Raw genomic sequence first — 13054 nt, 5'->3', positions numbered from 1 at the left:
TCTTTCAACACAAGATGCTGCATTCAAGTTCAGGAGAGTTTTGACAAGGCAATTCTCTTGAATGCTGTCATCAGGTACATGCCATGACAGCATTCAAGAAAATTATCCATGGCATGGAAAGAGGGCATTTGCGTTTCTTTCACCGTAGTAAAAACTGCATTCATGGTCTGGAGAGGGCAAATTTTTTACAGACGGATAAAAAGTCAGGGGCTCAAGCCCCCTTTGATAGCTATGTGTGCACGTGCCTGCATCTGAGAGAGCACTGTTCACTTGTTAGTGGGAACACAAAATCCTTGATAATTATGAGACTGGAACAAACAAACAACTCTATCTCCTGCAGAGACATTATGGCTTAAAGGAAAGCATGCGTACCTTCAGGTGAGTAGACCAGCTTGTATCCAGTAACTTTGGACGGGGCAGCGTCCCAGGACACCCTGAAGCGGGTGTACCATTCATCAGACACACGCAGGTTTTGTGGACCCAGCAAGCCCACTGTTTGACAAGGGCACACAAAAGAAGAGTCAGAACAGGGCTTGCGTTGGCACCAGAGGGCACATTCTTAAAGCTGTGTTTTTTGGGGGGGGCTTTTTCTGCCTTTATTCATGGTTTGATACTTGATAGTGGAGATAGACAGGCAACAGGGAGAGAGAGAGATGGGGAGAGACATGCAGTAAAGATCTTCGGGAATGGGACTCGAACCCGCAATGCAAAGTCAGGCTGCATATCGTCACTGTCGGGCAGAAACCTTGTATCTCCAAGTTTCAAATTTGTATGTTTTTCCGTAAAGTAAAGCACTGCTTCATCATACAAGACCTTCGCACAAAAGTAGTGAAAACAGCAGATCTACAAGCACACAACGCCTCGCACCGCGAGGCGTTGTGTGCTTGTAGATCGGCTGTTTTCACTAGTTTAGTTCATTTTTTAAACGAAAAATACGAAATGAACGGTTTTGGACATACAAGGTTTCCACCCGACGACGACGATATGTGCCTAGGTGCTGCTGGACCATGGCCCAGGCCCAGAGTACAGAGTTCTTAAAGTTTTAATGAACAGCCAACTTTTATCACTGCAGTCTGACGTTAATCACTTTTGGATTTATCTAAATCACTTAAAGCTATACTGTGTAAGTTCAACTAGTGGTCAGTAGCGGTATTGCTTTTTTCGGCCGTTTTTCGGCCGGAGTCGTCGCAGACCACCGCCGCGGACCACCGGAGCGGCGCCGCAAACCACCGCGACCGATAGTAATCCGTGGAGGGGTAGAACGCATGGTAGAACGTAATTTTCTGGCCAGGATTTGTGGATTAAGAGGTTAAAATCCTTCACCATGGTAAACACTGTAGCCAAGCGGAGGCGCTTCCTGGAGACCAGAGCAGATAAGCTGTGATTGGCCGGTAGTGTACCATGTGTGCATGATCGGCGATGTGATTGGGCAACGTATACACAACGTATACAGATGATGCAGATTACGTCATTTTGGCGCGAAATCCGGTCCACGGCCAGGATCATAGAAAACATATAAAGAGAAGGCTTCAGAAGCTGAAAATAACGGAGTGGGTGTTCTAAAACTTTAGCGATTTAACAGTTAGGACAATTTTAAGATTTGTTTTATAAAAAAAGTTACATGGTACAACTTTAAAGCCCCTACAAGCTCCGTTGTATGACGAATAGTGAAAAAATGCAGATCTACAAGCTCACGACTGCAACGCTGACCTTTTCGAGAATATTTTTTGAAACATTCTGAATGCCCAAAACAGGGACGTTAAAGTGTAAAAAAAGTAGTTTAAAGTGTGAGAGAAAATGGGGGCAGCAAAAGCCACTGTGCAAGCTCTGTGTGATTTGCGCGGTATAAGGCAGCAAAATGTTCCCTTTGATTCGTAAGGGGAAACCGGTAAGGACACTGGGCGTATTTACGAGTGTGAAATCTCCCACACTGGAGGACTGCCAGTCCAGAATTCCCTGGCACAGCTTCTAGGTAACGTTGGCCTTGAGGACGACTCAAGAATTTCCCTATTGTTTCTTCCATCCATCCAGGATCATAATCAGCAGTTCAGCCTATTCAGAATTTCTGCCGAGCGGAGCATTCCTCCCATGTGGATGTGTGTGTTCCTACACATTACTTTCCTTAGCTGTTGTCTCCACGTCAACCTTATTGCTCTCACCATACAATTAGCCTCAGCAAAACATGTGTTAAAAAAGCAGCAAGAACGTTCTGCTCCACTGTCGGCTGTGTGTGTGTGTGTGAGTGTGAGTGTGAGTGTGAGTGTGAGTGTGAGTGTGTGTGCGTGCGTGCGTGCGTGTGTGTGTGTGCGTTAGGGATGGGACGATAATCATTATTATCGTTTGTCGTGATACAAAACACTCACGATAATCGTATCGTGGAATTATCGTGAAATTATCCTCCGTCATGCACTGGGATCAGTTCACCTTTTTATTTGCCAAGCTGCATATCTTGTATCAATTAAACCCTCTATAGGCCTAACTGGTAAAACGGACCTGGAAATAAAGTACTAGATTAAATCTCTTTGCCAAAAGATAGCCGATCTACAAGTGTTTCCGCCCCAGGATAATGGATGTTGGGGTCATTTCGATTACAGCTATTATTTCGTAAATCGCTAATTTCTTTAGTCACGATAATGGTGACATGCTATATTGCGTGGGACCTACAGGTGTGTCCATCTCCCTCCAGTTCTCCTCCGGGTCCGTCAGCGTAGATGGCGGTCACTCGGATGTTGTAGGGCGTGTCTGAGTCCAGGTTCTGCAGCACCACGTTGTTTCTGTTCCCCTGCACCGTGGTCTGTGAGCAGGGGCGGGCGATATGGAAAAATACAATATCACGATATGTCACGATGCACAATCTTATCACGATTTTTTTCCATGTTGGTCATTTATGGTCATTTTTCACGTTACTTAACGGTACAAACATCTACAACAGGGTTCCCCAATAGGCGGCCCGCGGGCCATTTGCGGCCCGCGTGGGGCTATTGTCTGGCACCCACCAACCCCAGTAATAATGGTGGTATAAAAGCAGCAACAACACTAGTATATCGTCGTTTTCGGGTGGAAACCTCGTATCTAAAATTTGTACGGTCTTTCGCAAATCATACAAGGCCGTCGCACAAAAGTAGTGAAAACAGCCGATCTACAAGCACACAACGCCTCGCGGTGCGAGGCGTTGTGTGCTTGTAGATCGGCTGTTTTCACTAGTTTAAATCATTTTTAAAATGATAAATTCAAAACGAACGGTTTTGGACAAGATTTTCACCCGGCAATGACGAAAACTGTAGCTGGAGAATAGTGGGAACACCGCCGTCGCCCCCTGCAATGTTGTGGCCCTCGGCTTGGTACCCTAGACATAATTCGGCCCTTGGGGAAAACTAATTGGGGAACCCTGATCTACAAGGTAACACAAACTAAAGGAAAAAGGAGTAATAGAACATTTTATTTTGGAATTTTAATCCTGAAAAGTAACGTTTTCCACCCGACAGACAAATTGTTAGCCTTAATTATTCATTCGTCATTGCTGCTACAATGCTGAGGAACCAAAACCAAAGAAGTCTCCTCTCGCATACTCGTATATGAGCCGTAATAACACAAATATTGAATCTCTAATCTATTCATATGAAATGAAAATATTATGTAGCACTCAAAAAAAGAAGGACAGAATGTCTCCTCTCGTTCAAACAATCATCAGCGCTCATTGCCCTGCAGTAGCATGGCTGCTTACATGTTCCTCGATGGGGTCTCCGGTGGTTTGGGCGTAGGTGATCTTGTACTGCGTCACAGGACCATCGGCGTGCTCCCAGGTCACCGACAGAGTGCTGGTGGTGGGGTCGTACACGCGCAGGTTCCTAGGGCCACTGCGGGGGACTGGGCGAGGGGATACAAACATGGAAAGAAAGGGTCAACATGCCATAAGAGCCTAGTTGGACGGCTGAGTGGCTCAGCTCATCATATCAAAACGCCAAATCACGCAGAACGCTAAAAGGAGACTGATGGCATTCTGGGCCTGTGCCGTCTGCGGGAAAGCAGACAAGTAAAGCCCTTTGCACACAGGACAGTTGAGTTTTTTTTTCTTTTCGTTTGCTTCATGAATAAAACGCATTGGATTTGGTGTGCAATGCTGTGCGGAATCGGCACTGGGATCCCAAAAGGAGTCATAAAAGGAGTGATGAGTTTTTTACCGCATGCGACAAGACGCACGAATCGAACTGGGTTCGATCGAGAAAAAAACGCACGGCCGCAGCCACTCGTCGCACGGCCAATTCGGATCCGGTGTGCATGAGGTCGTAGAGAATCATTGTTTTCTTTTTAAAAAGTGAAATTGTCCGTTTTATCCGAACGGATAAACGCGCCTGTGTGCAAAGGGCTTTAGACGGTGAAAAAAAAAATGTCATATTGACATCATCGACTGGTCATTGTGATATTCGAGCTAAAATAAACTTCAGCCACACACAGATCTTTCCAGGGCCAAGTCATTAGATACGTTCTGTATCTGCCGCTGCATAGCACCGACATGCTGGTCTGGGGTTTTGTTTGGGTTATTTCAAATGGGAGTGACTGAACAGTCAACATGTAGGAATGCAAACCAAAACCCACTACAGGAGAGTTATTTAGAGTAGCCAGTTCTTTCATCACCGGAAAAGTCATACAATGTAAGATCAGCGTTCCTATTTTGAGAAGCTCAATACGTAAGGAGGTTGCTGATCTTAGAGCAGGGGTCTTCAACAGGGGGTCCGGGACCCTTAGGGGGTCCTCAGAGTTACTACAGGGGGTCCTCCAAATCTTTGTGTGATAGAAACCTTTTTTTCTCCTTTTTTTATTTTAACCACTTGAACCCTAACGTCCATATTCTGAGAACTTTAGGTTTGGTGTAGAGGGGAAAAAGAGCAGACTACGGAGTGAAAGGTCAAGTTTATTAAGTGTTGACGGTTCAAGTGGTTAAATATCTGCAAACACAAATTGACATGAATCCAAAATACACTGATGATTGTGCTGTCAAACGATGAAACTATATGGAATCTACGAGAAGGTTGTGGGGGTCCCTGCTTCCTCTCTCTCTCAGCTAAGGGGTCCTTCGCCTGAAAACGTTGAAGACCCCCGTCTTAGATCTTTTTCTCCTGCTCTTTGGGGCTGTGTCCACTGAACGCTGCGTATGTTTTGAATAGTTTTCAATGGGATCGACGCGAATTTAACGCAATGCTGGAAACCGTAGTAGTGCGACACGCTTCTCACCCTCTATTCTGTTCTATGTCTGGCGTTTTTTATCTGATCAGAGAGAGTTCAAAAATATTCAACGTCAAGCTTTTTAACCCATTTAGGCCTAGAATTATTGACTGCTTTAACCAGTGAAAAATAGCAGATATACAAGCTCACAGCGCGGCACCGAGTGCCGCGCTGCGAGCTTGTAGATCTGCTATTTTTGAAAAAGGAGGGGGAAAAATGTAGGACACACAGCCCTTAGGCTGTGGATGAACGAAGTTGTTCTTACGTGTTTTGCCTTCGTCGCTGATGGCGGGACCCTCTCCATCGGGGTACAGGGCCACCACCCCAACGTTGTAGGGGGTGTCTGGGAGCAGCTGCTGCAGGAAGGCGGTGGTCTGGGTGCCTGGGACTAAGACCTGTAGCCAGACATACAACAGACCCGGGGTTAGGGTTAAACATCAAGTGAACACTGATCTACATCAATGCAGTTACGTAGATGCAGGCGCACATTGTAAGAATCGCACTGAAAAACTAAAGTCCCAATTCAACTGTAGATCTCTGGTTCTCAAAATGCGGTCAGTAGACCCCCCCCCCCCCCCCCATTGAGGTGGTTCCAGGGGGTTCCATTTCTTGCTAATTGATTGATAGTTACTGTAGAATTGAAGTGGACTCTTAAGGGTCTGAAACTCTGAGAGTGTACAAATGGTCCCTCACGGGCCCATTTGGTTCTGGTACAGTTCTGGTGCAGTCATCATGAATACAGTGTATATTGGGGGTCCCAGTGATAATTAAAAAAAAAAAAAAAGGTATCCGCTGGGGGTCCCATGGCCTAATGCATACCGAGCTGGGGGTCTTTGACATTAAAAAGGTTTGAGAACCAGTGATGTGTAGGTGGTGACAGGTTTTGTTTAAAAAGAAAAGAAAGGGAAAAAAAAGATGCTGATGATTCTCTGATGAGTGAACAAACTCGACACCGGTCCCCCTACAACACACACACACCCACACCCACACCCACACAACACACTGACACGCTTTCCTTCCCTCTCCGACAGCTGTTTGTGTCGGCACACGCCCTCTAATAGCTCCCACTCACTCAACGACCACTTTGTGTTGTCAGCACCGACCAGTGAAAGGGAGAGGCGTTGGGCTGCTGCCTTTCATGTGGGGGTGGGGGGCGGGGCGGGCGGGTGTCCCGTGGACACGGGCCTGTGTAATAACACGGTGGAAAGCGGCGGTGACAGCTGATTACAGCGGCGGTCGACGACGGCCTCCTGTTCCAGCCCCGGCTGTGTGGGTTCAGCGGGCTGCGCGGACCCCCATGAGGTCAGCGCTCCCCTGGGGCTATGCGCTGGTGCCATACCTCTGTGTGTGTGTGTGTGTGTGTGTGTGTGTGTGTGTGTGCGTGCGTGCGTGCGTGCGTGCGTGCGTGCGTGCGTGCGTGCGTGCGTGCGTGCGCGTGTGTGTGTGTGTGTGAGACAGAGAGAGAAAGAAATCCCACTGATCCACGTGTAACTGCACTGCAAAATCCTGACTGAACTCTCTCAAACAAAGTGTGCAAGACTAGTGTGTTTGATGTCAGAGACATTTAGCTGGTCTCTCCCTGGCCCAGGGCCGCCGATAAGAGGGGGCAAAGGGTACTGTTGTCCCCCCACCCGGAAAGGGGGGGGGGGCCCTGCGGTGGGGGGGGGTCCCCGTTGAACAGGACTCGGGAGCAGTCTAGTTTGTGTAGGAAAGATTTGAGTGACTGTGAAAGAACTTTCTCCCAAGGTAAGATTAAGACATCATGCTTTATATAAACCCTATTATTAAGCCTAAACGGTTCTGCCGCCGTGTAGAACTGTTTTTTAACAGCTTTTTTACTTTAATTTCCCGCGAAAAACCCGTATTTTTCGGGCCCGCGCTGTGCGTGGGCGAAAGCCCAGGTCTTTGATCTTGACCCCCCTCCCAAAAATCTGTACGACGGGCCCGCTCCCTGCTGACCTCTCTACGCAGTTACTGTAAATGACTACCATTTGTACACTCTCCAGAGTTACATAACACTCAGGATCTTCACTGTGTGCACCCTACACCGGCACGCCGCACGCCAGTGAAACTACAGTCCCGTCAAATCTACTTGACTTCTCCTAAAGCCGAAAGTCCTGTAATACATCACTCACGGGTATGACCCAACTTTCCACCAATGCCTCTGGACTCCTACAGTATAATCAAAACTTTACTGTAAGGGCAGTAATATTCCTCCGTTCCGGGGGTAAAAACCCGAACCGATATTACACTGCATGCTCAGCTAAGCTGGTAATGCACGCTACAAATCTCAGAACGGCGTTAAATCTGATGGTGCTGCAGGACAGAGGCCACATTGCCGGCGGTGACACGCGTCTCTGGCTCCGGCCGTGGAAAGCGCCTAAGCCTTCTATCAGGGGCGTCACACCAAATTCTGGGCCCTGGGTATAAGGATTCACTGTGGGCCCCCAATGAATGTTAACTATTGAAAAATAGCAGATATACAAGCTCACAGCGAGCTTGTATATCTGCTATTTTTGAAAAATCGTGAAAATGTGTGCAAGAAACCTATGTTAAGGACCCCCAAGATAATATGTATTTAGCCACGGACCCCGATCTCAAAATATTTAGTTCCAGGGACCCCCAGAAGCAAGATTTGAGTTAGTTAATGTTCGCTTAAAAAATACATATATTCAAAGATTTTCACACATTTTCACAACTTTTCAAAAATAGCAGATCTACAAGCTCGTAGCGCGGCACTCGGTGCCGCGCTGTGAGCTTGTATATCTGCTATTTTTCAATAGATAAAGTTACTAGGGCCCCTCCACCACCTTGGGCCCCCAGTAACTCAGTCCCACTTTCCTACCCCTTGTGACGCCCCTGCTTCAAACCATCTTAGAGCAGAGCGAGAGAGTGCCCCTCTCTCCATCGATAAAATGGAAAACTGCATCACTACCGCAAAAAGCTGTAACGTTTCTTTGACCCCCAATAAAGTGACAAAGCTCGATCGGTGCAATATTTGCTGGCAGACCACGGAGCCAGTCGGTCGGCCTGCGACGTCAAGCACACGCCCCTCAGATGATGTTTATGGGTGCACCAAAGCAGGGCTTCTCAAAGTGCGTGCCGTCGGTGGCACCCTAGGGTGCCCGCGGAATACTGTGATAATGTTTGGAATTCGTATCAATATTAGTTCAACCACTTAGACCCTCTATCCACCTCTTTCCACGGGAATTTACAGGAGAATTCTTTGCACCACACTTCCGGTTAACAGCAGACATACAAGCTCACGTCGCGTCGCAGATGCAACCGTTGTGAGCTTGTAGATCACACTTGGCTGCGGCGCCGGAAGCTCCGTCCAACTTCTGCGCAGTGCATTATGGGATGTTGGACAGTTGTGGATACCTGAGCTGCACTGTTCTTTTTCAATCTACACATAATCTCTTCGCCAAAAACAACAGATCTATAAGCTCACAACGTTGTTTTGAAGCCCCGTCAGATTCCATCCCCATGTGAACTCGGTGCACTGATACCAGCCATTTAATGAATCACCGCTTTAATGAGCTCAAAAGTCGTTAGATATTCTCCAGTTTGTTATTACTAACAATAATTCAAACTGACTGCACATTCGGAGTATATGCATGCAACACAATAAAAAAACACTCTTGCATACTCCATATGAAGAGCAGGCAGCTATAGTTTCCTTCTTATCTTATTCTTATCTCTTAATCTCATTCTTATCAGTCAGGGGGTAAAATGATTCCATTCCATTGTCCAAATAAAAGACTCAGTGTATTGTAACACTGTGTTGGTTTATCTTCAGATTACCCTTAAGGGCTTGACCTGGGATCACACCCTTACGACCCCAAGAGAGGACGTGGGTTTGGTACATTGTGTGTGTGTGTGTGTGCGCGTGTGTGCGTGTGTGTGTGTGTGTGTGTGTGTGCGTGTGTGCGCGCGTGTGTGTGTGCGTGCGTGCGCGCGTGCGTGTGCACGCATTAGAGAGAGGTTGACATGCAGCAAAGGCCGTCGGGAACCCACAACGTGCTGTCAAGCTACATTGCAGAGAGGTTAATTCCTAATCTTTCAATGACAATTACAGTCTTCACCAGCATCCCCAGAACAGCTCCTGTGCCTTCTTCCGACCTGCACGGCTGCATGTCTGCGTTCTCCGTGTGAACCATGACGGCATGCTAGCATCGGTGGCAGCGAACAATTAAAACATTCGTTTGCCCCTCTATTCTCCACATGAGGATACGGGGGGTGAACTCACCGATTCTGCGGGCCTGGTGCCGCTGATGGGGGAGTAGACCACGCGGTACTCCTGCACGGGGCCCGTGGCGGCCTCCCAGCGCACGTTCAGGGAGTTGGTGGTGGGGTTGAACACCTGGATGTTCCTCACGGGGGTCCGTTCCACTGCAGAGAGAGAGAGGGAGATAGGATTTATGCCAGTGGTGGAAAAAGTACTCACATTTTTTACTTAGAAGTATCAATATTGCAATGTAGAAACACTCTGTAAAAGTCCGGAATTCAAAATTCAAAAGTACAAAAGTAATAGTATCCAAATGTACTTAAAGTACCAAAAGTAAAGGTACTCATTATGCAGAATGTCCCATTGCACATGTTTTGGAATGTATAAAGATCTTTTGAAAAATAGCATATTTACAAGCTCACAATGAGTCGCTTCACGACACATTGTGAGCTTGAGCCAGTTTGGCTATTTTCAAATGCAGAAATAATCAAAATCTGCAAAGTAACTACTAAAGTTTTCAAATAATTGTAGTGGAGTTAAAGTATAATATTTGCCTCTGAGATGTAGCGGAGTAGACGCAGTTAAAAGTACTGAAAATTGGAAACACTCCAGTAAAGTAAAAGTATCTCAAACTTATACTTGAGTACAGTGCTTGAGTAAAGGTACTTGAGTTACTTTACCCCACTGGGATTTTAGGGTGGGAGATAAAGAGATGGCCTGGAGGGAGTTGGGGGGGGCAGTGGATTATTAGGGACAGAAAAGTGAAAAGGTAATAGGTTGGAGGAAAGGGGGGAGGGGGGGAGTGATGACAGGAGGAGGTGTAGACAGAGAAAGGAGTGATGAGAAGGAGGGGAAGGGTAAACACCATTAGCACGAGGGGGGAGTGATGAGGGAGGGAGATAACAACACATGACAAAACAAAAAGAGGGAGGAGGGGAGAGGAGAGAGGAGGAGGAGGAGGAGGTTGTTAAAGGACTGCAGAAAGAAGGGAACGGGGAACAGTTGGGTCGTATCTCGGGGGGACAGATTTACGAGTGTCTAAATGGCACTCTTGTGAATCTGTCCCCCAGTGCTATAGTGACCGTCTTTGTCTACTGTGCAGGGCCTGGACCAGTGTTTCCCATTTTTATGGGTTGTGAGTAAATATATATATATACCAGCAAGACTCCCTAATCGGGAGATAAGCGACCGTCAGGTCGCATACACAAACTTTAGAAGGCAATGGTAGCCAATCAGGAGGGAATATGGGAAATGGGACAGATCCATGTTGATGACATGACTTTAGAGATACTGTGTACCGCTTTGCGTGATTTTAGGGCAAAATCAGAGCAGTGTCCAAAAATGTGTTTTTTTTAAGAGAATCGGCCTCATGGTGGCGCTAGAAGAGGGCCATGTGAGAAATGAGTGGGTTGGGGGTTGTGGTTTGGCAGCCAAGGAGTGTGTGTGCAAAGTTTGGCATGGATAGGGGCAACGGTGGCGGAGATATGAGTAGGGTGTGTGACGTGTGACGTGTGACTGACAGACAGACTGACAGCTGGTGGAGGTTTTGATAGTAACTGCGACCTGACAGTCGCAATAATTTTCCCTCAACAAATTTCTTTTGATTATTTAAAAACATAAACATGTAAAAGATTCAGAACGTGCACAAAGTAAAAAAATAATAATAATAATCTAAAAATATATACAGTAGGTCTATATGTGACACATTGTGAGCCTGTAGATAGGCTATTTAGTGGTTAATTCATAATGTATTTCTTAAAGTCCCTAGGAGACACAAGATGTATCTTTTTGGGTCTTGCAAGCCGAATGGTTTGGGAACTACCGGTCTAGACTGGTCTAGTCGACCGACGGAGAACTCAGCAGAACACATGTGAAATGTTTCAATAAAAGGAACATCACTCCCCAGCACTCCCCGCAGAGACGCTTTTAAAGACACTGCTTAACAATATTGCTAGCACCAGGACGCTTCTTTTTAATGCCTTAAAGGTTAATGAAAAGGATATACTGTACCAGGAGCCTGTGCTTCCCTCTGTGAAGATTGCCTTCTAAAAACCAAAGCAGATGTTTGGGGTGCTTTGTACTACTCTGCATCGTAGCCTCGTAAATGAGACCAAAAAGGCATGGTGAGCTTCCGCACTGAAACGCTTCAACGAGTGAAGACTATTGGCTTTAAAAAAAAAAAAAAAAAACGTTTTAACTTTCCGATTATTATTCCTTAAAAAAAAGCTTTTGAGGGAGTCAACTCGTTCATCGACTGTATATAGGTTCTCAAGAGTGAATGAATGAGTTGACTCTAGAATAAATTGAAAGGAATTTTGTTTAGACATTGAAGAGGCAATCTATTCCACACACTGTAGAGATCAAAACCACAGGTGTTTGACATCAAAGCCATCGAAATCGCCACGTTCCACATCTCCTAAGGGGTAGACGTCTGAGAGATGCAAGTTTCTTTTTTTTTTTTTGCATTACAATGTCTAACAAGGGCCATGAGCCACTTTCAACCTAGCAGACCACAGGCTATGCTAAAGGGGAAACGGGTACAAACATGGAGAGTGTGACCTTGTTAAATAGGAAAAGAGAATGCTCTCCATTCATTTCTCTCCCTCCCCCAGTTTCTTTTTTCCCCCCCGAGGGGTACCAATTACTTGCCCCCCCCCCCCCCCCCCCCCCCAAACCAACCAGCGCTAACCCACCATCAGCCCTGACCGCTGTAGCCGTCATGCTGCTGGCCCATAAACGGCCCATATTACGGTAAGAACAGAGGAGACACCATTATAGCGCTGCCAACCCGGTGGAATTCCTTCCTACGCAATCACCCCTCAAAACGCTGACTCATTCCCAGCAGAGGTCGGCGGTTTTGAAACTGCGGGACCCACTGAGGAGTGACCCGCGCGCTCGCTGATTAGGTTGAGCAACGCCAAAACATAACGTCATTCTGTACCATGTCGGATCGAATGACGGAGAACTCCCAAACGCTTCCATCTCATGGCTCATACTCATACATACTGTAAGATGGTCAAAGTCAACCATATATGCAGTACATTTGGCCCACAATAAGCAAATCTTTTTTGGCTTGAATTGAAGTTATTGAAAGGTCTTTGATTGTTTATTTCTTTTTTTTTACAAAGCCAGTAAACAGCTCGGCAGTGGTGTCAGTTCAGAAAAAAGGTAAGGTATGGCAACATGACTGGTGTCTTGCACGCGCGCGAAAGACACCAATCATGTTGCCATACCTTAGCAACAGGCATGATACATTTATTTTAAGAAGTACATTCTATTTTTTTATTTTTTTTTATTTCTATGGTTTCTTGGGCTGGATATGGCAGTCTGGAACAGTTGTTCAAGTGCAGCTAAACTTGACATAATATAGTAAACGTGCCACAATTAACAATAATGAATTGCACCTGTGCAGCTGACCTGCGGAACCTGGGAATATAACTATTCTATCAAGATGGGGAGAATTAAAAGTGTGGAGAATATAATTATAATACCTTGTTAAATGTTGCATTTGTAGCCATTTTACTGTAATTTAACAACATAATCACTAGCACAGATAGACAATGAGACATTCATGGATTTATATTTTAAAGTAACTTGTATTCT

General features: G+C 46.2%; 1 protein-coding gene across 1 annotated transcript in view; it reads right to left on the bottom strand.

The window, feature by feature from the left end:
* Positions 1-13054, bottom strand: part of col12a1a (collagen, type XII, alpha 1a) — a gene marked incomplete at its 5' end in the record, with an annotated part of 123432 nt that overhangs the window by 35775 nt on the left and 74603 nt on the right. Inside the window, 5 exons of the mRNA XM_080750443.1 lie at positions 373-492; positions 2665-2794; positions 3725-3867; positions 5489-5618; positions 9473-9615. Coding sequence (XP_080606569.1) covers positions 373-492; positions 2665-2794; positions 3725-3867; positions 5489-5618; positions 9473-9615 — 666 coding nt within the window. The remainder of the gene's footprint in view (positions 1-372; positions 493-2664; positions 2795-3724; positions 3868-5488; positions 5619-9472; positions 9616-13054) is intronic.

The sequence above is a fragment of the Nannobrachium achirus genome (assembly GCF_963921795.1).
Source record: "Nannobrachium achirus genome assembly, chromosome: 20".
NCBI lineage: Eukaryota > Metazoa > Chordata > Actinopteri > Myctophiformes > Myctophidae > Nannobrachium > Nannobrachium achirus.
This window is presented reverse-complemented; position numbering and strand designations above follow the sequence as displayed.